The 26,985-nt window shown below is 39.0% G+C and overlaps 2 protein-coding genes across 4 annotated transcripts in view; one reads left to right on the top strand and one right to left on the bottom strand.

The window, feature by feature from the left end:
- The window catches only part of LOC114355897 (PX domain-containing protein kinase-like protein), a 159,953-nt gene that overhangs the window by 21,885 nt on the left and 111,083 nt on the right, over window positions 1–26,985 (bottom strand). The gene's annotated exons all lie outside the window — the stretch shown is intronic.
- LOC114355901 (uncharacterized) lies at window positions 11,005–26,531 on the top strand. The gene is made up of 9 exons (XM_028308939.1): window positions 11,005–12,331; window positions 12,532–12,629; window positions 16,358–16,571; window positions 19,732–19,883; window positions 20,305–20,495; window positions 21,024–21,134; window positions 23,653–23,828; window positions 24,243–24,363; window positions 24,831–26,531. Exons 1-9 carry the CDS (start codon window positions 11,051–11,053, stop codon window positions 26,045–26,047), a joined length of 3,561 nt encoding a protein of 1,186 aa, XP_028164740.1. The 5' UTR covers window positions 11,005–11,050; the 3' UTR covers window positions 26,048–26,531.

The following is a 26,985-nucleotide window of genomic DNA, read 5'->3' as shown; positions in this document are numbered from 1 at the left end:
ACCTTTCTTCGTAAAAGAAAGTCTGCGTCGTAATATTTGCTTTTCTACAAAAGCAGTTCACTTAGAGGTTCTCACTGACCTCTCATGTGAATGTTTTTTAGCTGCCTTTGATCGGTTCGTTTCGCGCCGTGGTTTATGTAGCTGCTTGTACTCCGACTGCGGTACAAAGGACATTGTCAGAAACCGCCTAAAAACCGCCCAAAAACATTAACCCATCATAATTATTTTCTATTTTTTTTAATACATTAAGCACCCATTCATTCTAATGGACACTTAAGCATTAAAAAATTAAATAAATAAGTCTTTTAACGTTTATTCTATAATACTATTACAACTTCCGGACGTTTTGGTGCGTGACATGGTCTAAAATCTATCAAGTTCCATAATTTTTGCCGATAAAATCTGTACGAGGCATTACCGTACTTTATTGCTGGGAGTCCATGTATAGTGATGTTCCTACGGCCATCATAGACAATAAAATATCGATTTTGAAAATAAAATAAATCGATTAAACTGCTTTGAAGACTAGATTTGCTANTACATTTCCAAGTAACATCTGCCGATCTAGGTTTTTCTTAAAATAAATGGGTAAAATGTTTTGGCTAACATGGCATCCCTAAATTCACTCACACAATAGACAAACGCCAAAATTTTGCGTCACAGTTTTGTTGTAGCGCGAGTTCCGTCCGCCTTTTTTTATAGGTCCATGGTTAAATCTTGGTTAAATCGCACAAAACTACACAGAACTCAACACAACATCTATCAAAATCAATTTTCATTTTTGGTGCAACAGTCATCTTGACATTTACTTTTTTTAAGGCAAAGGAAATTACATTATGCACCCAAACCAAAAAGTACATAATAGTCCAAATACATTTTTTGTCTTTAATAATAAATAACCCAAACATACAAAAAGACATCAGTTTTGATCAACTAGGTGTTTCTAGTGGTAGAAGTAAGTTTAAGTTGAAGAAGCAGGTTCTCGAAAAAACTAGAATAATTTCTTTATTACATAAAAATAAATTCTGATATTGATACTTTATTCTAAAACCTTTTTTATTATTCAAGTAGGTCAGACTAATGGTATGTTATGAATAATTCATTTTTAATTGTGTAAAAACTTTTTAACAGATCCTACTTACTATTTATTACATCGATTTTAAAAAACAGAAATGTCACAGTGACAAATGTCGCGATGATCGCTGATCGCTGCGTGCAGACGCTGCATAGATCGCCGCGACCAATGACAGGACGCGTTGATGTGAACACATCGCTACAAATTCATACACGCTGTCTGGTCGCCATCGCCATCGTCATCGTGCACGCCAGCTGCACGCGTTGGTCTGGTCTAACCTTCAGAGATATATTTTATCGTAGTGGCAGTAAAGCTAACTATGTATATTTATTATAATATCTTAAGTGGCCTGAAATTATACGTAGGTACTTAAAAATAATCACTCATCAACTACTCGTAATATACAGGGTGTTTTTCTAATCAGTATCCAAATTATTTAATAAGCTTTATAGAACAACCAGCGGCCGCCCGCGACTTCGAACGCGTGGGTCCTGTTTTACCCCCTTAGGGGTGGAGTTTCGTAAAATCCTTTCTTAGCGGATGCCTACGTCATAACATCTACCTGCACGCCAAATTTCAGCCTGATCCGTCCAGTGGTTTGGGCTGTGCGTTGATAGATCACTATGTCAGTCAGTCAGTCAGTCACCTTTGAGTTTTATACAGGGTGTTTGGCGCATCGTGTGCCAAAATGATTTGGCGGATAGAATGGGTCATTTCCTATATTTTCAGCTCCCATAACACGTTCCATACCAGGCGGCTACTTTTAAATTAATTTTTTTAGTAATTTCACCAAAATAACCAAATCGCATCATTTAATTTCGATTTCAAAAAAAACTACTAAGCGCAGCCCTAAAGTAAATATTTTGTTTTGACGTGCATTAATGTAGGGTTGCATCAAATCTAAATTTATTGGCAAATATCATCTAGTTTTTTTAAAATTCAGCTTTGAAGTTTTCCAAAAAGTTAAAAATGGACTGAACATTTAAGTTTACAAGGGTATAATTTTTTTTTAAAAAGAGATAGCGATCTTCGGATTTTATCAAAACTTCTCTAGTCTATCCTCATTCAAACGGTATACTAATCTTGTTTAAATAATAACAACAACTTCACAAATTCCTTAAATTAGTGCATTGACTCTACTCGGACTGATTTTATAGCCATGTAAACTTAAATGTTCAGTCCATTTTTAACTTTTCGGAAAAGTTCAAAGCTGAATTAAAAAAAAACTAGATGATATTTGCCAGTAAATTTAGATTTGATGCAACCCTATGTCAATGCACGTCAAAACAAAATATTTACTTTGAGGCTACGCTTAGTAGTTTTTTTTTAAATCGAAATTAAATGATGCGATTTGGGTATTTTGGTGAAATTACTAAAAAACTTAATATAAAAGTAGCCGCCTGACATGGAACGTATTATGGGGGCTGAAAATATAGGAAATGACCCATTCTATCCGCCAAATCATTTTGGCACACGATGCGCCAAACACCCTGTATATTTAGATTGAGTTCTCCTCAAATGAAAGGGGCACTTTAATGCACCTAATATTTAACACTCTCTTTTAAATCAAGGTTAATGAATTCGTGACCTGACCGTTTCTAATGCACACGACTGTCGTTACCCGCATGGGGTCATTGTTGGGCAATAACTATAGGCCCATTTAAATGCAATAACTATAGGCTTAATGGATCACGTCATTGTCTTAAAGTGTTGCTGCTCAAAAAAACTGCTCCCAAATAACACTCTACAATAATTTACACTTTATATACCAATTTGAAATATACCAATTTCTTGATGGATTATTATTTGCTTGAGTAAGAACCGAGTTAAGCACCGTTTCTGAATAAGTACGCAACCTCAATTTTTTTTCACTTCTGGCATCATAAAGATAGAAAATAGCACTAAGGAAAATTAAATTGGCCACTGTACAGTGCACAGCTGAACCCTAATTTCAATTAACAACAAACAAAAACAAACAGAAAACTAAACAAAGGCGCTGCTAAGAGTTCTTAAGAGAACTCTTGTTGACCTTTCCGAGGGTTAAAAGGAATAATTCGCGAAGTTTAGAGTCTACGACAACGGTTCTCAATCTATTTTACAAAGGAAGTTAAAAGTTTTAAGTGTGCAGGATAGTTACCTACGATTACGACTTTTAGTCAAACAAATAAATAAGAATACACAATTTCAATTCTACATAGATTATCAGTTTTTCTTTCAAAAGTGTCCGATCCAAAAAAATCCGATTGTTTAGCCCTACTAGCGTGCCTGGAAGTCGCTTTGAAGGAGCTTAGTCAAACTTAGTATACCATGATTAATACTTCTGGAGTCGGTGCCAAGATTATGAAACATGTAAAGTTTGCCTGCACCGACTCCAAAAGTATCAATCATGGTATACCTACATAAATATTAATAATTCGTCCTAATAAATAAGTAGGTAATTAGTAATTATTTTTCTACGTTTTAGTGTAGGTTTTTTGGAGTCGGTTTTATTTTTTTTTATAAGTTTTTACTTATTTCTTGCTTTTTTAGTTAACTAATTATTACCTTGATATTACCACTGAAGGTAGGCAGTACACTGAGACCAAAAAAAACTGGTTCATAATCGGCGGAGACATTGCGTATAAAAAAGTTCATCCCCAATTTTCCACCCTTGGGGGTGAAATATTTTCTTCAAATTCGCATAAAACCACCCTTTTGATAATACCTATTCAACAAAAAAATTATCGTTCAAATTGGTTTATAATCGGCGGAGATATTGCGTATAAAAAAGTTCATCCCCAATTTTCCACCCTTGGGGGTTGATTTTTTATCATTAAATTTAAATGGGACCACCCTTGAGGTATTACCTATACGCCGAAAAAAGATTTGTTCAAATCGGTTCATAATTGGCGGAGTTATCGCGTAACAAACATAGAAAAAAAAAACATACGGGTCGAATTGAGAACCTCCTCCTTTTTTGAAGTTGGTTGAAAATCTGTCTTGCCCTAGGCCAGGAGCTGAGTACGCCCATGCTATTAAGAATCACATATTGGTGATACCTATACATATAAGTTTCGGTTCAGCTTTTTCAAAAACTGTTCTCAAATTGGCGATCTTTTTTTATCGTTTTGGGCGACTTTATTTTTCGGTTATTGGCTTTAGCGTGGCCATTTGTTGAGTAAAAACGGGGAGAAAGAATGAATATGGAATGGAAGGATCTTGGACGACTTTGTACGGTTACAACAAAGTCTCTTTTTTTCACATTCTGTTAAAACTAGGTCTATTTTACTCGAGCGGTGATTTACGCGTTCTACTAGCCAACCGCAAAGGCATTACTAACCACGTCATTTGATATCACGTGCGTTACAACACAAACTAGAATCAATACCCAATAAGTTGTGTGGGTCAGAATAAGTTCTCATAATAATAAATGCTAGAATTTGGCACATAAAATGAAATGAAGAGCATCAAAAAATGTGGAGTTACGATTACGATTTTCAACATCACAGAACTTACTAAGATGAAAAATGTTCAAAAATTTAGAATTTGAATTTACTGGCAAACGATTAAAATTTTTCACAAAACACTGGCAGCATTCATATTAAGCCACAAAGAAGAAAAAGTTAACAGAAACATACATTTATTTTTAAAAAGGTTGAATGCTGATGCATTTTCTCTTGCCAGTATATTATTCTTCTCTTTCATACAAAAAGTCCGTAATGCAATAAAGAAAAAGTTATTTTGCCATCCGAACTTGTAAATAAAACCCGCCAACTGTCCAATAACATCAAACAGAGGACAAGGAGAAATGCAAAATTGGCATCCAATTTATTCAGAGGCAAAGAAACTAAACTAGTTTCATTTAAATTGTAAACACGATCACTCAACCCGCCTTCGGGTTACAAAGTTACAAGCTTACAGTAGACGACGTTTCGTTTCTATTATTTTTATCGATATCGTTTTTCTAAGGTCGCGTGACTGCATTATTTATTCTAGATGCTACTTTTATGGTCTTTTTGCATTAATTTCAGTATCAAATTTTAATAGTTTCTGTCAACGCAAAGCACATTGGAATTTCAGTTATTTTACTATTTACTTTATTGGAATGATTTTTTGCTTTTTTCAAACTTTTCAATAAAATTCGTTTTGTATTGGATTGCAACAATTCTTATTTCGACAGCACATCGCTTATACATTTTTGTTGTAAAATGATATTTTTACAACTGTTTGTATTATTTATAAAGAGCTGTAGTTTTCTGAAAAATTAAATAAAATAAAACTCTATAACTTATCTGTAGGTATTTGATGAAACTATTAAAAACTTAGGTAAGCCAGGACCGCATTAAAATGAACTGTGAGAAAATGGTTCGATAGAATTAGGACGTGTGTCCAAAGTCAAAAGTTAGAGCTTTAGTCTTACACCTACCCTCTCTACATCATGTTACTGTGCAATAGCTATCGTTCTTAAAGCACAGATAAAGTTTATCTCTTTCCACTAACGATAGACGAAAGCAGCTCCGCCTTATCGCCTGCTGTTGCTGAATTATTTTCCCAAACGCCTGAATCCGAGTTTTCGTTTTGGCAATTTCATTTTTCGCCGGGCCGTGACTGGCTCGTGGCCAAATTCGATGCACTTTCAGCTCAGTTTTAAATTTGCCTTTTGAAGTGACTGGTTCAATAAATTCGCAAACGGTTGTTTTACATAAATAATGGATGATAACGAGAACTGAAAGAATTTGTGTGTGTAATGTGGAATATTATGAATGTCAATCATATTTTGTGCCAATTTGGGTGACATGGTGATAAACAGAAAGATAAAATTGATCTATGAATTCCTTCTGAATTATGTTTCATATTTTTTACTTTTAACAATGGTTCCACAAACTAATAATATTGACTTACCTTTTTATCAGTTTAAATTTGAAAATTTCTTTTGGATAAATAAACTTTAATAAACACTTTTAAACTTACCGAAAGAAGTAATGTAATTAACATAAAAATGACTTTTTTGCTCTGAAATACATAGTTTTCATTTCATTGCTTCAACTTCAAACTATTCACGCAATACCGGTAACTTGATCTGCTACTACCAATCCAATTTCAAACATAGATACTCGTATTTTCCTTTATCCTCATGTTACGTAAAACAAAAACGTGACTAATAAATTGTAATAATAATGATGAATGACATGCGCGTCACTACAATTATTGTACGGCGCTAATTTGCGTTGATGAAGCGATCCATCTGGTGGAATAATTATGTAAGTGAAGTAAGATGTGTAAATATGAAAGACTCACTGAAAACCCGCCTGAAACCAAGCTTATTCATTATCATAAAGGTTACGATTGTTTGAATTTCAATACCTAAGTATACCTATGTAAAAATACTTACTTCATCATCATCATTTCAGCCATAGGACGTCCACTGCTAAACATATTAGAGCTCACCGAAAAGTGTCCTTAATGACTGGTTTTAAAAATCTTTATTTGGTAATTAAAAGCGAGGTTAAGTTTTGAACACACTAATTGAGCTAATAACCTAATAGCTAACAAGATTTCATCATCGTCATCATCATTTGAGCTATAGATCGTCTACTTCTGAGCACAGACAGACCTCCCCCAATGGTTTCTAGATTGGCCGGTTGAATTGATTGAAGATTGCCTGGATACGATTCGACCTCGTCATCCACTAATAGTGGCCTTTAATTTGAAGTTAATCTTCATTTCCAATTCAGTAATCGTTGGTACGATTCTATCAAGCAGTTGCAGTTTTTGACAATTCCTTTAATGACTGTAAGAACTATTTATTATTACAAAGTTACACAAATATTATTGTCGTAAGAGGACATCTTGCGTCAGTGTGTTATCACGTGGCCACAATTAGTGCATCGCCATTAGCGGAGGAAGGCGCGAATTGTGTTCATTAACACCCTGTGTTGCAGCGGTGGTAAACGATAACTAGACTTTATGATATTTAAGGCTAACTCCTGCCAGTGACTTCACTGATGTATTTAGAACAGTCATAGAAAAGCATGGCATTAAAAAATGAGTTTCAAAACGTTTCAAAGTCGGCCGTTTGGTGTAGTGGTTCGAAACGGACAACTATTCCGGAGGTAGCAGGTTCGATTCCCGCACAGTACAAACATTTGTGTGCATGAACATATTTGTTTGTATTGGACTGGGTGTTTTCTATGTATAATATGTATGTATTTACAAAAAAAAAAAAAGTATTTAAGTATGTTTATATCCGTTGTCTAGTACCCATAGTACAAGCTTTGCTTAGTTTGGGACTAGAAGCGCAGTGTAAAATGTCCAAGGATATTTATTTATTTATTATTTATTTAAAGTCCATTTTCATCCATATTCCACTTTTTATTAACAAAATCCAGTTTTTGGGTCAAAAATTAGCTTAAAATTATCAACTAATAAACCTTTATATATTATGATGTAGTAATTTAGCTTAGTGTACTGTAAACAAGTAATTTTGTTTACTACACTTTTAGCTACTACATTTATTATCTTAAAATAAGATGCGTAGGACGTATTGTGACGTAATATTCGCCTCCGTAAACGCACAGAGATATTAATAAACATCAAATCAATCTTGAACCATCCAATATACCTATTGCGAAATGAAATCACGACTGCGTTTCGCATTCGTAACAAAATTTTCCGACAGAACGTTATCGGCGCTGGAAAATTCCTCGGAAAATCGATCAAATGAAGCTCTCAAGTTATCCAATCTTCGATGGAGACGCCTCACAAAGTTGTTCTGTCACGATGAAACTTGATAAAGTATAATGTGGGCACTTATTTTAGAAAGTTTAGGCATGCTTTTGTGTAAAATACCTCCCTGAATCTGAAGTTTGAAAGGTCTAATATTTTAAAACATGATTTAGGCTTCAGCCTTACCTATCCTATAGGTAATTCTTTTTAAATAGTACATAGCTAAAGTGACTAAATATAAAATTGATATTAATTTATATCTTTTCACGAATATTCGCCACTGTGATAATTTATTATCAAGAATTTTTAGAGATTTAACTTGAGCCAGCGTAGTGTTTAACGCACCCGGCAAGCATTAGCACTTATTAAGAGAGTGCGTCCCTGCGAACTAAAACCAAAACTTTTTCTTATATTCAGTCATTATTAATTCAAAATATCAATAAATACTTTATTCTTACTCCATCCTCTTTTTTTAAATTCTCCATCCTGTTTACTTCACTACATTGGTTAGCAAACTGCAGTCTTCAGTCATCATCAATTCCGTCATAGGACGTGGAAGATCACGCTTGACGGCCACGTAACGACCTTCCTGATAACAGATTTCCAGGATAGAGCAAATTGCAATGGAATCGTTCCACGATTAGGCCCGTGGATTGCAATAGGGATGTCTAGTTCCTCGTTAAAGTGTTGTGATCGTTGCGTGATGAACATCATAATACTTACGACATTTTAAGAGGACTTGCACTCTCTAGTATTTTTCAGGTTCACATACAACGCTGTTATCTTAGGAGTTGCTCTCTCCATTTCTCCTCAATGCTTATGGTAAGAATATTGGGATAGGTCATTCTTTTACAATGTCGAATGACATTATCTACCTAATGCTTATTACATGTACACTATAAATATTTCAGTTGCTGAATGTAATTAAAGTATTTTATCCCATATTTTTAAAAAATCTATCGTTTTTTTTTTGCGAAAAAAAGAACTTTGACATTTTCGTCAAGAGTCAATATCAAATCATATCAAATCAAATACTTATTTAAATACCTTAATAAAGCGATTAAAAATATCGCCAAAATTTTTACGATTGAAATTCGATGCTTAGACGAATCACAAGCGTAATTCAAATTCTTTATTAATTAATACCTATGTAGGCGTTTTCAGATCAAGGGATTTTTGGGCTTAAGTAAGGACTCAAGCCCAAAAATATAGCTAAGATCTTGAGTGTAGATTAGAACTTGAGAGTTATTTTAAACAGGCCATAGAGTTCTTGTCACGTGAGGGTTTGTGACAAAACACCAGCCCTAGTAAATATTTGATGTGGTTACAAACATCACGCCTTGAGTTTGCTCTTAACGACGCAACTGGGCCTTACGTGAAAATAAACTTTATCTCACGAAAACTAGTTAGCTGCCCCGGCTTTGCGTAGTTTTTTATGCTCTATTATTGTTTAGTCCTTATTTTGTCTAGTTATTGCAATTAATCGTTAATCGCAATAAATTCGTACTAGCTTTTTATATTGTAAAAGCTTTTTTTCTAATTATTTCATTAATTAAAATGTTGGTTTTAGGGTAAAAAGTATCCTGGCATACTTTTAAGTACTATATCATTCAGCCATAATAGGTGCTTACCATTATCATTATTCATATAACAGCAAAACATTTTCCGTTTATAACCTGCAGATAATATCGATAAACCACTCAAATGAACATTACCAAAAAGCTATTAATCCGACCACACGTTCCATTAAAACCGCCTTTTGATAAAATCCATTGGACAATATCCATTAAGCGTCTGTGCTCTCACGTAGAGCCAATATCATACAATATAAAGCACGCATTGACGTATGTAGGTCATGGTCCCATACCCTTACATATCAACTGAAACTACCCCAGCGGCAAAGGTACATTTACCTCCTGAAATTATTACAGTTCATAAAAACCGAAACATTGACATCGTGCGTTGTAAATTAAACAAGTTATGTTCAAGACCGTAATTTAGCTAATTAGAGAGGTTACACGGGGTCAGACGTGTCACGCAATGCCACACCCCGCACTGAAACAAAACACGACTTGCGAATCGCGAAGAAGAATCATCAAACAGCATATCTCACGTCTGCCAATTCGGTAAAAGTCGATACCATTTGTCTCAAGACGACACGCGGCTCAAAAGCTGACACTCGCGTTTCAAAAACAGAAGAAAGTCGCGCGCCGGCTTGCATTAGTGATAGCCAAAGACAAAGCTGTTAGCGGAGAAGATGTACCATTAGAATGCTCGCATTGTTGAAGGCACAAGAAACTTAGTAAAGGGTGTAGGTACGGCGCACGCGCGAGAGCCAAGGACACGCGCCGCGCCTCAGTCTGGCGGGAGGCAGCGCCGCGGCCGCCTGTTCCCGGCCCCATGCACCACGATGCGGGCACCCGCAGTGGCCCCGTAAGTCCACCACGAGCCCCGCATGCCAGACCCACCCGCAGGCCCGGCCCCGACCAGAGCGACCTTAAGTTCCGAAGCCCCGCGGTCGCTCCGATTCAGCCTCGTAATTGGATTTTATCGTTCAATAAGCAACGTTATTCTCATTTGATTGGCGACGCTTTCCGCTTCGACGTAGCAGCTTGCTTCCTCACTTCCTCATGGTGGCTGTAGCTTTGAATGTAGCGGCTTTATATGTTTTTAAAATTAAAACTGATTAGATGTCGAGTGCGATATGACTTACGTAACCTAGTGTTACGGAGTCACTGGTGCAAGTATGCGATAACGCGTTGGTTGTGATAGTGCGGCGGACAGAGTTAGTGAGTGCACGTCTCTGTGGAAATGACTTGCTGGGAGAGTGTAGGACTCCTGGGCCCATGCGCGTTACTGGCCTCGTCTGACGTCAGGGTGAGTCGACTGATCATCCGCACTCGCCCCCAAACTTTCAAGGTCCCAAAACTCATTTTAACTTAGTTGCGATACCCATACGGTCAGTCAAAAAGTTAATTTTCAAATCAAAGAACAACTTTAATTTGTTATTGGTTTTAATAAAGCAAATATTTTTGCAAATAATAAGTAATTGACAGGAGTGATAAAAACCGCTAGCACATTGCTAAATGGGGCTTAGAGATATGACTGTTTGTTTGCGAACATTATCATTTACTAATGTTTTGATCTCTTCAAATAAATACAAATAACATTAATTTCTTAATAGTTTTTCCACTTTTTAATCACTTTTAGCACACGGCTTACTTTCAGTCAGTTAATATTTGCAACTTTGAAGAAATAGTTCTGTGCAAAATGGTGTCAATAGTGCTTCTGACAACAGAAGAGGTGCTTCAAAGAAATGGATTCTGGTATTGTTTGGACAGTGTGTGGATCGCGGAAGAGTTGGAGCCATTCGAGGAAGTAAAACCTGAACATGTTTATTCAAAACCACTGTCGAAGGACCTTTACTACACGAAATTCCCTGATATACCACGCAGTGAATCTGAAGGAGAAAATTCCATAAGCTTCAATGGATTTAGAACCAAACACCGGGAATGGAGATCGAAAATACGTATCAGAAAATTCGACGCACAAAAAAGGAATTCAATGCAATTGAGCATCAGTATTCAGTCAGCGAATAGCAACAGTTCATTGAACAAGCAATCAAGGAGAGTTACTTCCATAGTCAATTTATCTGAGAACCAAACGCCCCAAATTACTTCACACGGCCAGACCGATGATGACAAGAAAGTCAGACATTTTTTCGAACGCTTGTTAAAAAGTATACCTCCACCGCCGCTGCACGATTTGCAAGAAAGCTCAAACAACGCAATCAGCTGTTCCATAACCGAACCGCCCAAGGAAAACACATGTTTTGACGATATAGACTTACCCGATTACGCTGACTTCGAAAAAGACAAAATATTGGAAATTAAATCTAAAAAAAATACAATACCAGCTGGTACATCGACGTGGAAAAAGATAAAACGGAAAGTCACTTTTAATTTGAAATCAAATAAATCTGAATTCGAATATCCTGAATCGTGGTATGAGTCGATTTATGGGGTATCAGATATGATAGTTGCAGCTCCGAGTGAAACACGCAGTTCTAGTACTACTGATGAAAGTGGTGATATTTTGAATGATGCTTGTGAAATGGAGTTTGACTCATTGTCGAACGAGATTAATATGAATTCTGTTAATGATGTAGGCTCCATAAATGACCCTAATGAATCTGAGCACATGGCTTCATGGTCTGAAATAATGAGTTACTGCGGAGTGAGTGATACAATTTTAAGATCTGAGGATTCGTTGAAGCAAACAGATGATATTATTAGTAGATCGCATTGCGGTGACGTACGATCTTTCGAAGTGTTGGACGAGGATGAGGTTGACGAAGAAGTTGGTTATGCCAGATTCGCTGTATACAAAATACACCAAACATTGCAATTAGAAGGTGGAATGGCAGATTCATCATCAATGAGAGATTTAAAAATCGAGGAAGATAATAAAATTCCAGAAAACAAAGCAAATCAAGCAGCCAGCTCTTTTAACAGAAACATTTATCGTTTAGCGCCAGTAGATATAGATTTGGTAATTTAGTTTAGAACTAGTTTGCAAGTATTTTGTTATTTACATTATTACTTCACAATAAAACTTATCATGGAATTGTTTCTTTTCATTTCCACACCATTCACGTGACATGGCCAACAACACTACATTTAGGTAACGATTATGTTTTGTTTTTTGTTGTGTTTTGTTTCAATGTGATTAATCGGATCTTTTTTTTTCAGCCTCCAGAGAACGAGTTGCAGAAGAATTCTGATCGCGTGCTCTCTGAGCACGAGCTGCGGGTACAGAGATCGCTGCAGAAGCTCAATGTGCCTGAATGGTAAGAGATTTTTCTTTACATAAATTCAGAATCACATTTAAACCTTAAATTCCACGTAATAGGCATAGAATTTATTCACGTTTATTGGCAAAATAATGTAGAGCACATGCTTTTTACGCTATTAAAATTTGATCTTTTAAAGAAGTTTTAATCATTTTACTAATTTCGTCTTTCTAATTATTTTTCATTATTTCTTCTGGCTTTTCTGATTCTTGATGTGTGTATGTATGTAACTCAAACTATACTTGTGTATTCGATTCGAATCTTTAATTTGTCGGTAACAAAGTGTATTTTTTCTTTGCATACCTTTTTCTAGTAGTTAATTATGCATTTTGTTACTCTCTGCATGTTCAAAGTGTATTTATTCGACTTTAATCTTTAATTTAATGTATAATCGACACACTGACATCATTCGCAATAGTATGTAACATCTAGAGTTTATCGTCATCCACCAAACACGATAAAGCTGGCAGTGATAAGAAAAACGTCTGGGCTATGCGAACATTTAAATAAAACAATAACTGCTAAGTACTATGTGCGATTATTTTTATCGGTGCAAAGTATTTGGGAATAGGTTTTATACTAATGTGGGCCACGTAGAATGCACAAGGTTGAGGAGGTGATTACGGTGGCAGTGCCTCATTAGGTAGACGGATCCCAACTTCCCAAGAGGCCTATGTCATGATGACACTAAGCGCCGTCACTCAGAAGTTGCCAGTGTCACTAAGTAGCCACAAGTAGCACTTTAACGAATCGAAATCTAGAACAAATGTTGCTTTGTCTACAATCTTACAATCTTTCTTGTCGTCTCTTGTCTAACAATTAAATCTTACGAACGTCAACAATATTTCTGAGAGTTAGGTATGGTTTTTCTTATTTAACTGGCTAATGCTCGTGATTTCGTCTACGTTATAATAGTTACTTTGAATAACATTAGTATTATCTAGGTTTTATGTATGTACCAAAGTTAACAAAATCTCTTTAATTTTTTCTAAAGACGTGAAAACGTGAAGGCAAACTCATGTATGTTAATTTTATGACTAAACTACATGAAAAATAGATAGCTTTAAATCTATCATTTTCCATTATCTTCTTAGACCAAGGCCATACCAGATGTTATTCGAAACAATGTAGGAACTGAATAAAATAAACCAAGAAGTAGATAATTAACTTGTCTTTGTCAGAGGTGACTTTTGTGACTGTTGACTGATCGATTTTTACGTCTTGATGTCGTGATCAATGAGCCATTGAGATTGATTTAGGGCAATTAATTTCCTGCTAATAAGGAAGGGTCTAAAGATTTAGTTAGAAAATGATGCTATATTTTCTTTACGAATCAAGTTCTATCAGTTTGTTTAAACTAGAATTTTAAAGAACTAGGGTTATAGTATTTTGCACACGCTAGTTGCTTGTAACGATATTGTACGGTAATGAATACTAATTTGCTTATTACTTTCATGTTAATGCGACTGCAACTTAGCATTTTTGCTTTTAAATGAGCTCTTGATAACAATCAGACCCAATAGGTGCTGAAGCGATATGATATGAAAATTTGTGGGGATCTATAAGTTGTTATCAAGTGTTACTAATTGTAAAATGAACTATATACTAACTATGTAAACCTTGGTCTTCCTAGAATAAATAAATAAATTACTATTTTATCTAATGCTATGTAAGTAGGTATATTAATTAAACGTCATATTTATTACACCGCCTTAATCTCTCTACTCGACCTGTGGTTGACTGGCAGATAATGCCACCTGGCATTAAGTCCGCCACTGTACATATGTATGTGCAAAAGTGTAAATAAATAAATAAATAAATAATATGTTTGTTCCTCGAACCATGAGCCTTCGGGTATACATAAATTAGAGAATTTAATTGATATCCATGTAGCTACATAATACTGGTAGATAAATTTATTTATGTAAATCCAATATATAATTGATTCTTGCATTCTTATTTTTAAATGCTCCATTTGTACAGGTAATTTACAAACTTAAAAACTATACTAGATACTGGTAGATTACTATACAACCATACTAGCTTTTGCCCACGGCATCACCCGCGTAAATTTTAGTTATTCTGGGTTATAAACAATAATACTGTAAAGATTCATCAAAATCCGTTCAGTAGTTTTTGCGTGAAAGAGTAACAAACATCCAGACATCCAAACTTTCGCATTTATAATATTAGTAGGATTATTACCTTTACTACATTACAATTAAATTTACATTAAAATTAGGTATATTTCAAGTCGATCAGATGTAGCCACCGGTGGCTCGCGCGATCAAGGATAGAGGATTTGCCACACTGGATGCGTTTTGTAGCGGTCAGGCCAATGTCGAACAACAACATTTGGTTCGGACAAAACAATCTGTCAGCGGTCAAGACAAGGAAATCTGTCTACAAAGACAAAGTTGTTAAAGATGACCTAAATTGAACCGTCTAAGCTAGCTATGACATAGTCAGGATTACTCAGGCGCTACTATCAATACTGGATTATTACTTCATCATCATCATTTCAGTCATAGGACGTCCACTGCTGAACATAGGCCTCCCCCAATGATTTCCACATTGGCCGGTTGGTGGTGGCCTGCATCCAGCGCCTTCCCGCTACCTTTATGAGGTCGTCGGTCCACCTTGTGGTTGGACGTCCTACGCTGCGCTTTCCGGTACGTGGCCTCCACTCCAGAACCTTGCTGCCCCATCGGCCGTCAGTTCTGCGTAATATATGCCCTGATTATTACTTAGTTCCGATTATTGCCACGTTGGACAACCATAAAATATGAAATTTTCAGGAGGGCGCTACTATTTTTTTACTGGGTTGTAGTTTTTGATTAATGCCACTTGACGTTTCAAAATCGTTGGACTATCATATGATGCGGACTGCGTTCACTTTGGCCTGCCCGCCGCTAAACGCATTCAGTGTAGCAAATCCTTAAACGATAGTTAATCCCCAGTTTCCCACGCCCGCGGCAATTGAGAGTCCAGCCGGTAATCAGCAGCACTAATTGTATTTAGCGGCTAAACTACCGCTCCAGGGACTAGGGTTAATTAGTTGGCACTGCTGGAACTATAAAATACCCTTTTCTAATTTCACTCTTCAAACTTCTTGTTTCCTTCTTCAGTTAGGTAGATTTTCGCCAGTAGCTTGACCAAGTTAAGAGTAGTTTTTATGAGTGCGAAAGGAAAGAAAACGGTCAATTCTCCGTTCTTTTACGACTACTAAAACATTTATTTAAATTTGAAACAATGGACCTAATTTGTGATTTTGTGGCCCGTCACCGCACGTTGTGCGTGTTCGTATAAAATTAGCATTTAAACGCGATTTTATGCAAAACTGTGGATGTATTCAAAATAATTAACAACTCATGCTTCGTACTCGTACCTACATTCTTTATGTTATGATAAGCTGTTATCAAGACAACTATTTTTGCTCCTCTACCTAATCTAAAATAACATCACCAAACGATTTATCTGAAGAATCGAAGTCATAAAAAACGTCAAAGCTTTTTGAGGTGACAATAGGACAGCGGACACTTCACAACGGTGAAGGTGTCCGACTGTTTGACTCGAGATAGAGGAAATAGAAGCTCTGGTTCGAAACCTGGACTACTGTGATGATCCCACTCTCGTAAAACAAGCATAATTAGTTTAGCTTACCACAAGGAGATTAACGGGCTGTTTAAAAAACCCATGGCATTTAAATGTGTCATATTTTCCAGGTATAAAAACGCCCCAACGCCTCGAGAGGGCTTTTTACTCCGAAAGCGATTATCTGACGCATCAGCGTCAGCGACACGATGGAGCGGCCTCAACTCGAAGACCACGTCGCTGGGCAGCCTGGGCGGCGTCACCGCCCAGCCGCCGCCGCCGCAGCTCTCGCCGCACACCACCAGCTTCGGAAGGTGGTCTACTAGCCGACTTAACTCGAATCAAGTGAGTAGACCAAGCCCTGGAGCATAGAAGACTGTTCCTTTCAGCTCCCTTGATGGACTCTACGCTGGGCTACCTGATTGTGTTCTAATCACGCTTCTACGATGGTCTACTAATAGACCTAACTAGAATCAAGTGAGTAGACCAACCTCTTGACGCATCAGCGTCAGCAACACGATGGAGCGGCCTCAACTCGAAGACCACGTCGCTGGGCAGCCTGGGCGGCGTCACCGCCCAGCCGCCGCCGCCGCAGCTCTCGCCGCACACCACCAGCTTCGGAAGGTGGTCTACTAGCCGACTTAACTCGAATCAAGTGAGTAGACCAGGCCCTGAATCGTAGAAGACTTTCTTTCAGCTACCTAGATAGAACCTACGATGGCCTGCCTGAGCTCTCGTTGCACACCATCAGCTTCGGAAGGTGGTCTACTTAGCCGACTTAACACGAATCAAGTGAGTAGACCAGGCCCTGAACCATAAAAGACTGTTCCTTTCAATGTAACTAATGTCGACCCAATACCCGTGCCCCTATCGCACAAGACCAGATGCGGAAAGTGGTCTACTACCCGACTTAACTCGAATCAAGTGAGTAGACCATGCCCTGGATCGTAGAAGACTGTTCTTTTCAGATACCTCGATGGAACCAACGCTGAGCCACCGTTTGCGGTCTCATCACTCTTCTACCAGCTTCGAAAGATGGTCTACTAATAGACCTAACTAGAATCAAGTGAGAAGACCAACTCCCAAACTGCATCAGCGTCAGCAACACGATGGAGCGGCCTCAACTCGAAGACCACGTCGCTGGGCAGCCTGGGCGGCGTCACCGCCCAGCCGCCGCCGCCGCAGCTCTCGCCGCACACCACCAGCTTCGGAAGGTGGTCTACTAGCCGACTTAACTCGAATCAAGTGAGTAGACCAAGCCCCGTACTCCACCAAATACGTGGAAGACTATTTCTTGCAGCTACCTCGATATAATCTTCGAAACTCCTATACTCTTCTCCACACACGAATCAAGTGACTATACTCACTTGTCTTGGTCTACTCCAAGACCTGGATCGTAGAAGACTATTCCTTTCAGCTACTTCTATGTGGCCAACGCTGAGCCACCGGCGGGTTCTAGTCACGCTTCTTCCAGCTTCGAAAGATGGTCTACTAATAGACCTAACTAGAATCAAGTGGGTAGACCAACCTCTAACTCGTATCAGCGTCAGCGACACAATGGAGTGGCTTCAACTCGAAGACCACGTCGCTGGGCAGCCTGGGCGGCGTCACCGCCCAGCCGCCGCCGCCGCAGCTCTCGCCGCACACCACCAGCTTCGGGAGGTGGTCTACTAGCCGGCTTAATTCGAATCAAGTGAGTAGACCAAGCCCCGTACTCCACCAAATACGTGGAAGACTATTTCTTGCAGCTACCTCGATATAATCTTCGAAACTCCTATACTCGTCTCAACACACGAATCAAGTGACTATACTCACTTGTCTTGATCTACACCAAGACCTGGATCGTAGAAGACTATTCCTTTCAGCTACTTCTATGTGGCCAACGCTGAGCCACCGGTAGGTTCTAGTCACGCTTCTCCCAGCTTCGAAAGATGGTCTACTAATAGACCTAACTAGAATCAAGTGAGTAGACCAACCTCTTGACGCATCAGCGTCAGCGACAAGATGGAGCGGCCTCAACTCGAAGACCACGTCGCTGGGCAGCCTGGGCGGCGTCACCGCCCAGCCGCCGCCGCCGCAGCTCTCGCCGCACACCACCAGCTTCGGAAGGTGGTCTACTAGCCGACTTAATTCGAATCAAGTGAGTAGACCAAGCCCCGTACTCCACCAAATACGTGGAAGACTATTTCTTGCAGCTACCTCGATATAATCTTCGAAACTCCTATACTCGTCTCAACACACGAATCAAGTGACTATACTCACTTGTCTTGGTCTACACCAAGACCTGGATCGTAGAAGACTATTCCTTTCAGCTACTTCTATGTGGCCAACGCTGAGCCACCGGTAGGTTCTAGTCACGCTTCTCTCAGCTTCGAAAGATGGTCTACTAATAGACCTAACTACAATCAAGTGAGTAGACCAACCTCTTGACGCATCAGCGTCAGCGACACGATGGAGCGGCCTCAACTCGAAGACCACGTCGCTGGGCAGCCTGGGCGGCGTCACCGCCCAGCCGCCGCCGCCGCAGCTCTCGCCGCACACCACCAGCTTCGGGAGGTGGTCTACTAACCGACCTAACTCGAATCAAGTGAGTAGACCAAGACCCTGAACCATAGAAGACTGTTCCTTTCAATGTAACCAACGCCGACCCAACACCCGTGCTCATAGGAGCACAAGACCAGATGCGGATAGTGGTCTACTAGCTGACTTAACTCGAATCAAGTGAGTAGACCAAGCTTGAACCCGATAATCCGACCAAGACGCTCGTAGAAGACTATTTCTTGCAGCTACCTCTATGAAACCTAGGATAAGCCACTGCCAGAGCTCCCGCCGCACACCACCAGCTTCGGGAGGTGGTCTACTAGCCGACTTAACTCGAATCAAGTGAGTAGACCAAGCCTTGAATCGTAGAAGACTTCTTTCAGTTACCTCGATGTAGCTAACACTGAGACATCGCTTCGTTTGCATCGTACACGAACAGTTTCCGTAGATTATCGTCTGCTCATTCAAATCAAGTCGAATAAAGTGAGTAAAGGACTTTAGTAGACAACATCTCTCAGCAATTCCAATAAAGCGAACACCACTCTCCGCCGCTTCAGTTCTGGAACCAGCATCGGAAAATGGTCTAGTCCTACTTCGCTTCAGTTCTGGAACCAGCATCGGAAAATGGTCTAGTCCTACTTCACTCCAGACCACGCAAGTTGAAAACCACTGCTGTTGCGGAAAACCAAACGTCAACTAACATTTTATTAATCAAAGAGGAAGAGCCCGTTATACTAAAGAATAGGAAGGTCTTGCCTCTACACTGACAATGAGGAGACTTTAAAGTTCCCTTACAATGGAACAACTAGCCTTTTCACTTGGTTATCAATTAATTTCTCCCATCTCTTGCTCCATCCATAACCACTCTACAACAGAACTATTGCCATCCTCGTTCCCACTGCAACTCCTGTGTAGCCAGGATCTACAGTGCCACCACTCTATAACCCCTAACTGCATTTTCCAGACGTCACCTTGCTCATCTACGCGCAGCAGTATCCGCGGGACGAGCCCGCTCTGCTCGCCTTCTACCAGGTCTTCCTTCAGCGCCCGGCAGCCGTACCTCGGCTGGAGGAGTCAGGAACGCCTCAATAACACTCCACGGACACCGCATGAGAGGTGAGAGTTAGATTCACTGTTTATCTTCATCATTTTTAATCTTTTGATTTTGACAACATCGTAACAGAAACACGTTGCTATTTCCTGGATTAAAGATTATCCTCCAATTCAGGTAAAATCTGACCTAGCTCTACCATTCACTAAACTTGATTTTTAATTTTGATTGATTGAATACTCAACTGTTGATACTATAAAGTGAGGGCAGCAGGAAACTTTCGGGACAGATGAGTACAGATAGTGAAGACAAATTAATGGTCTAAGTGTAGGTACTTATTAGTGACTGCAATCAAACATTGTTTTGCTTGATATTCAAATTAAATTCATCACTAGATAAGGTGGAAAATGTTGTATCACTTTTTCAAATCGTAAGACAAAGAAACTTTCACAACTCCAACTTACAAACCATTCTCAACCATTCCAGGCTAGCGTCATCTTTACTCCAGCAGTCTGCTTCGGCGAAGGCGGCCGAAGAGATCCAAACCTCTATCAAGGAGGTGACTTCAGCCATCGTGCACTACGTCTCAGGATTGGAGCCTTCCAACGGAGATATTGATCGGCAGCCTTCCCCGCGCTCCAGTCAGAAGCTGTACTGGCTTGAGAGCTCTTTTGTTGGTGAGTAAAAGTACCCCTGCACCAGAAACACCAAATAAGAAGGTTATATGAGAGTAATAGTCGTAAGACTTCAGATTCAGTTTCATACTAATGGCAATGTCCTTAGTGACTAGCTCTTTGATTGTTACTCGTATCGATAATAGTGGTCAGTAAGAAAGATAGACTATGAGTATCCGGACTGGTCCTGGATTCGAACATTTCCAAAAAAGGCATAATTATGCAGTTGAAAAAATATTTTGTGTAATTATCCTTAGCTTGGTTACGAAATTGATGACATTTTGTGCCTTAAATGCTGGGCAATAGAACAATTTCATACGTCTTTAATGGCTCATAAAATGTAATCCTCGAAGATCCCAGGGTTATGACCTCAATTGTGACAACTTGTGACAACCCCATACGATAAAAGAAGAATTTAAAAAATGTGACTACCTATTCTTTAAATAGCTTATCAAAGTCTCCTGAGGTCAGCTTAGAACAGTCTCCTTTTAAGCCAAATTCCTTTTCAACAGTTTTTTTCTGTCCTTCAAGGTACGAAACCGCTGGAGTCCCCACAGACTCCCCTAGTGGTGTCCGAAGCGCTGCCGCCGCCGCACCCGCGACCGCCGTCGTCGCTTCGGCTCGACCACCGCGCCGCGCCGGGTGAGCGAGCGTGACCGGACCGCACCGGTTCAGACCTGACCTAGGCACATTCCCAAAGCGGTGGTAGTGAGGGCTAGTTGCCAGTCGATTTGTCGGTAGTACGGTCGATATATCGGTAGTACTATCGATATATCGGAAGTAAGGTCGATATATTAGTAGTACTATCGACATATCGGTAGTATTATCGAGATATCGGTAGTATTATCGAGATATCGGTAGTACTATCGATAGGAATTACCGATTCAATTAGTATTGTCGATCGGTACTCGATTGTCGGCAGTTCTATCGATAGACAAATTTTAATCATCGATTGGTAATGCGAGTGTCTTTGCTACTTACCGACGGTACCGATAACAGTTGGATAGTTTGCCAACGTTCTTCAAAAGCACTTCATTTTAGCCCTGATAACCGAGTTTTGAATTTCCTGTAAATTAGATTTTTGGATCGATTGAATATGCAGATGCGTCACAGCTTTTAATAAAATGGGTACCTATGATTGTTCAGGTTCGCCAATTTAAGCGACTACAAAAATCTAATTAGATTACAGATAATTGAATACAATTACAATTTTACTCATAAAATGAACTTCTTTTAGAAACGTTGCGCAACTATCCAATTTGTTAACACATAGCGCCCCTACCGGAGAAGCGGCTAACTAATAGTACAACTCGGTGCAAAATAATCGGTCAATGCATTTATTGTTATGTCAGAGTCTGAACCCGCTGTGTCACTTGTTATTTTTATGTTACGTTTAAATACTCTGTGCGTTAATTTTTGTGCTGTTCTGTGTATTTAGTTCTTTTGTGAAATGAACCAATCGGGCTGAAACCGATTGGTTCTTTTTGTGAAATCTATGTGTAATAGAGCTTTATAGACTGTGTTTAAGACTCAGGACCATTATAATTTTATCGAATAATATATTATTTTTGTGACATTTATGCACTATTTTTGGACTCCCAATGTTTTTGTTCATTTGTCAAGTGTTACACTTTTATGCTTTAAAATAAAGAGCACTTGCTTGTAGTGGCTTCCGATGAATTTTATTTTATGTATTGTGTTTCACTAAATCATTTATTTTTTACTTTATTTGGCAAGTTTAACTATGATTGAAGTTAATGTTACCAGTACAAATATTATGGAAGTTATTATGGTAACTATTTGACTACCGACAAATGGGTATGAAGCAAGTTTATTGCGTAACCATCAATGCAATTATAATGTTATTTTGATGCATTTCTAATATGAAGTTTGTATACTTATAAATTCTATTAAATTTTAGTAATAGTGCTAAAGTTATGGGAACATATCAGTGTTATTGGCACCTCAATACCTAAACAATTTAACGTAATAGTCAATAGTTAAGAATATATTTTTGATTTAGTGATATTGCCATAATTTTAACTTCAAATCTTACGTAACAACCAGTTGATATTTTTAGTAGTTTCAATCAATGTACAGAGTAAATTATTTGTTTGTGTGTTTATTTTAAATTCTTTAGTTTTAGTTTAAAGCTAGTAAATACAGTGATGTAAATAAAAATAATATGTTGCTATATTTTATTTTAGGTGCTAAATTAACGTATTTTGTGTATTATTTTCGTATTTTATTGGTTTTCATTCATTTATATACTATTTAAATATACCACACTGAAGCTTTAATAGGGGTCACAAACCGATATGTAGTTATTGCCAGTAACATGCCTGTGTTATGTATACAATATATAAGGCAACAGTTATCAGAACCAAGAGAATGTGGTGGTGAGAAGTGACACGTCAGACTTTAAGTCTCGAACCTCCAGCTCCTTCTACTTAAATCACCTCGTAATTTATGTTGGGACTGTGTTTGTTCCTAAGTAAATTATACAGGTTCTGATTAGGTTAGAAACAATGAATTGCACCGCCGACACGCCGCCATCGGGCATCGAATGTTTAATCGACGATTAAACGTTTAATATTAGTTTTTTTGTTTTATTTTTATTTTTTAACACACTGCAGGCACTTCTTAGACAACATCGTAGCTCTCTACATCTTCGTATTCCAAACATAGTATATGTACCTAAAATGTAACGATGATAGATATAGCGATATATTTGTATGTTAGAATCTCGGTACCTTTCCGTGTAAATTATAATCCGAAGACTCAAAAAGTGTAAAAACGTCTTCAAATTATTATGATTTCGATCATTGTACTTTTAGTTAATGTTTTAATTATAATAATTATTGAATATATTCTTTTTATTTTATATTTGGTTTTATTTTTATTTTTGTGGCGTCATCACATGCACACGTTGATATAACAGGTAATTAATAAATCACGCAATAGCAGAATAATTCGTGACTAACGAGAGCGTAAGTAAGCTTTTCATTATTTTGATTTGACACAAAACATACGTAGGCATTTTTTTAGATTTTAAAATGAAAATAGAAACTTTTTCCACACTAGTCTCTTGCTTGCATACTTCTCTTGCCCCAAAAAAAAAGTAAAAAGGCCAGATTAATAACTGAGCGTATATTTGCAGACTGGCAAGACACGCGCCCCCTTAACCTGGGTATCGCTAGGCCGTCTCCTGGGTCCACGACGCTCGAAGACGTGCTGGACTCGCTCTTGGGATTGCCTTCGCAGCCGACCAGAATCCCAACCCCTCAGCCCAGTCCTAGGAAGGCCTCTAGTCCATATTATTTGATGGGTGGCAAGGTATAATCACCAGCTTATAATACTATACAAATAATTTAACTTTTCAAATCATAAAAATTAAATCCTGAAAGGAATTTTGGAATTTGGGTTCATTATCCAAAGTCTAATATGAATCATACATACATTATTCAGTACATAATCAAACGAACTAAAATAGTTTACCTATTTACATGCAACAGTCACATTTGCATCATGCTATGGTCTGAAAAAAATTGCGTAGGTAACTAAACGAAAGTACTTTATGACAATCATGCTCTTAAAAAGTTCAAAAAAGTAAAGTCAACGCCTATTTCGAACCTTGATGAAGTGCAGATCAATTAATGAAACCTAGACTGAGCATAGACCGCTCAATATTTACACATACTCTTAGTCAAAGTAGTCCCAGAAAGTACCGACATATAAATCCCCACACAGAGCCCTCGCTACGAGCAGCTGGTAAGCAGTGGGCCGAGCACGAGCTCGCCTGCCTCTCGCTTCATCGGGACCCCCAGCGAAGCCCCCAGCTCGGTCACAGACAACAGCCCCGAGCGACCAGGTAGGAACGATATGTAAGTCCAAGCCGTTCCAATTTTTATTACCTTACCACTTTTTTAACATGACCGATTTTATTGCACTGCAGTGTACTCTTACTCGTAGGCTAACAGAATGTAGGTTTCCTTCTGTAAAAAAAACTGCTTCGTATGATACAATAAAACAGACTTGATAATAACGATTCCATTATTCATTACCATTGCTATTTGGATAATCTAATTCTTATTATTTACCTATCTGTCCAAAATTATCTACTTCTAGTTTAATCGATGTTTTTTGATGTTATCGATGTTTATTACTTGTCTTTTTTTATAATATTATTTTGCATGATCTGAACCCGCAGCATGTCCCCGTTTAGTTGGTGTAAAAGCATTATTGGAAATACTTGACATGGTTCTGAGTCTTAAAATTAGACTTCAAAATTTTCCCTCGTCCTGAGTTCTAACTAATAGTCAGTTTATCGTTTTCCAGGCAAGGATACAGTTGATAGCCCTGCCGCGATGCAGGAGTCGCGCCGGCCGCGGTCCGCGCAGGGCGAGCGCTCCCGGCGCAGGAGCGAGCCTTTCGCGCAGCCCAGCGCCTCGTGCGACCGCCGCACCAGCCTCGACGCCGCCGCCCTCCGGCCCTCAGACTCACACCTCACTCACCACGACTCCAAAACCTCCCTCGCCTCCCTCCAAACGGACAACAGCACCGACGACGCGTTCGTCAAGTGCAAATACCCCAAGTGCACCTCCCGGGCTCCCCTCGCGGACGCCAAACGACACTACAAAACCTGCCACAACTGCACCACCATGTACTGCTCCAAGGAGTGCCGAAGGGCGCACTGGGAGAAGCACAGAAAAGTCTGCCTGCACTCTCGCACGAGCGCCCTCTGCAGACAAATCATAGCTGCCGCCAAGGAAGACGCCGATTCGCTGCACCAAATCAGCACGATAGCCCACAAAGGCTACCTGGCGCTCGGCCGAGGCGTCGTCAAAGTCTTCTTCACGAGTCCTGAGGCTGCGGAAAAATTCGTCACGCACGGCTTCCAATATCTAAGCGAGCCTGAATTCGTGAAGTGGACGTCTCTCCAGCCCAACGAGATGGGCGTCGAGTTGTACACGGAGGTCGTGAAGCTGTGCAAAGCGTACAACCCCGAGACGAGGGTGATATTATACGTGGCTGTGTGCATCATAAGCGAAGTGCCGACGAAGGGTGCTGTGAAATGGGAGCGGCAGATGGTGTCGCGGTGCGCCAAGTTGCGTTTGAGCAAGACTGTCACGGCGGCCATCCAGGAGCAGAACCGCCGGCGCCACAGGCGGGACAGTAAGGGCACGCCCGAGGACAGGGAGACGTTGATCCTGACATCGAAGCTGTGCAACGCCGGCGAGAAGAATGCCGCCACTGCTCACAAGTTTAGGGAGATATGCTTCCACAACATATCGCACGAGCTCGAGAAGCGAGGGGTCGCGATGAAGAAGCACTTCCCCGAAGTCTACTCGAGGCTGGCGGCGTACGTCGACGGCACCAGCGATAGGTTCATCCCTATGACTATTTACCCTAAAGATGTGACCAGTGGCCGGTCGTTTATGTGTATAATCATGCCTGATAGTGAAATGGATAGTGGATCGCCGGTAGACGGCAAAGCGGTGACAGTGGACGTGGGCATAGACCGGTCGCGACACCAGTTGTCTACTCCTATGTGAAAGACTTATGTAGTAGGTAATATCTGGCAAACGCAGACGCACTTATTGTCAAGGGCAGTCACGAGCGTGTATGATGCTCTGAGAATCATCGTCGTATATGCCCTTACTTGCGAAATCGCCACGTGGCGGTTTTATTTAATATTTTACTCTCCCTGAATCTCGTGTGTGAATGATGTAACGTTTAATGTGCCCTTAAATTGTAATTATTTTAGATAATGTAATTAAAGTCTAAGATCAAATCATAGATACATAAACGCAAAAAATAAATTACATAACAGAAGCGATGAAGTACAATCGAGAGCAAAATGTTTAACATTATGTATTTATTTTTGAATTGCCTTTGATCCATAATCTTGTCTAAACTGAATGTTTCCTAATTTTAGTGCTTACAAGTATGATTGTTGTTTTCTCGTTGAAATAAATGTTCACTTATTTTAAGTAAAAAAATATACAATGTTGTGACGCATGTTATAAAAAGTACATTCTTTTGTAACTGAAGCATTTATTTATAAATATTTATAATCAAGGTATACTTAATAATGTTACATGCCGGTTTGTGGCACAGAATAATGTATTTAGAATTTTTTTAAACGAAGAAATAGATTCGAGTATGCTTTTATTTAATTATTATTGTTCATATAAAGAGTGATTTTTATACAAAGATGCTTATAAAATGCATGTTCTTGCGAGAAAAATATAGTGTTTGTCTTTAGATAGAGATTGACAAAACACTAATTTATTAATTATGTTTGGTAATTATTATCAGTATGCTGTAGTAGGGACCTAGAACCGCATTCCACAACCTGTTACAAGTAGTAAAGCTGTTTTCATCTTAGTAACTATTTAACTTAAATAATTAATCTGAAAATCGACTGAATGTTCCATAATCGAGGGTATTTAATACCTGTAAAATGATTTGTCTGAAACACTTTTACTGA

This window comes from Ostrinia furnacalis, unplaced genomic scaffold (genome assembly GCF_004193835.3).
Source record: "Ostrinia furnacalis isolate ACB-3 unplaced genomic scaffold, ASM419383v2 OfSCF2568, whole genome shotgun sequence".
Classification (NCBI taxonomy): Eukaryota; Metazoa; Arthropoda; class Insecta; order Lepidoptera; family Crambidae; genus Ostrinia; species Ostrinia furnacalis.
This window is presented reverse-complemented; position numbering and strand designations above follow the sequence as displayed.

Coding starts and splice junctions, on each gene's coding strand:
- LOC114355901 (XM_028308939.1), top strand. CDS start 11,051: ATGGTGTCAATAGTGCTTCTGACAACAGAAGAGGTGCTTCAAAGAAAT. Junction 19,884..20,304: donor CCACGGACACCGCATGAGAG/GTGAGAGTTAGA, acceptor CAACCATTCCAG/GCTAGCGTCATCTTTACTCC. Junction 21,135..23,652: donor CGACCACCGCGCCGCGCCGG/GTGAGCGAGCGT, acceptor GTATATTTGCAG/ACTGGCAAGACACGCGCCCC.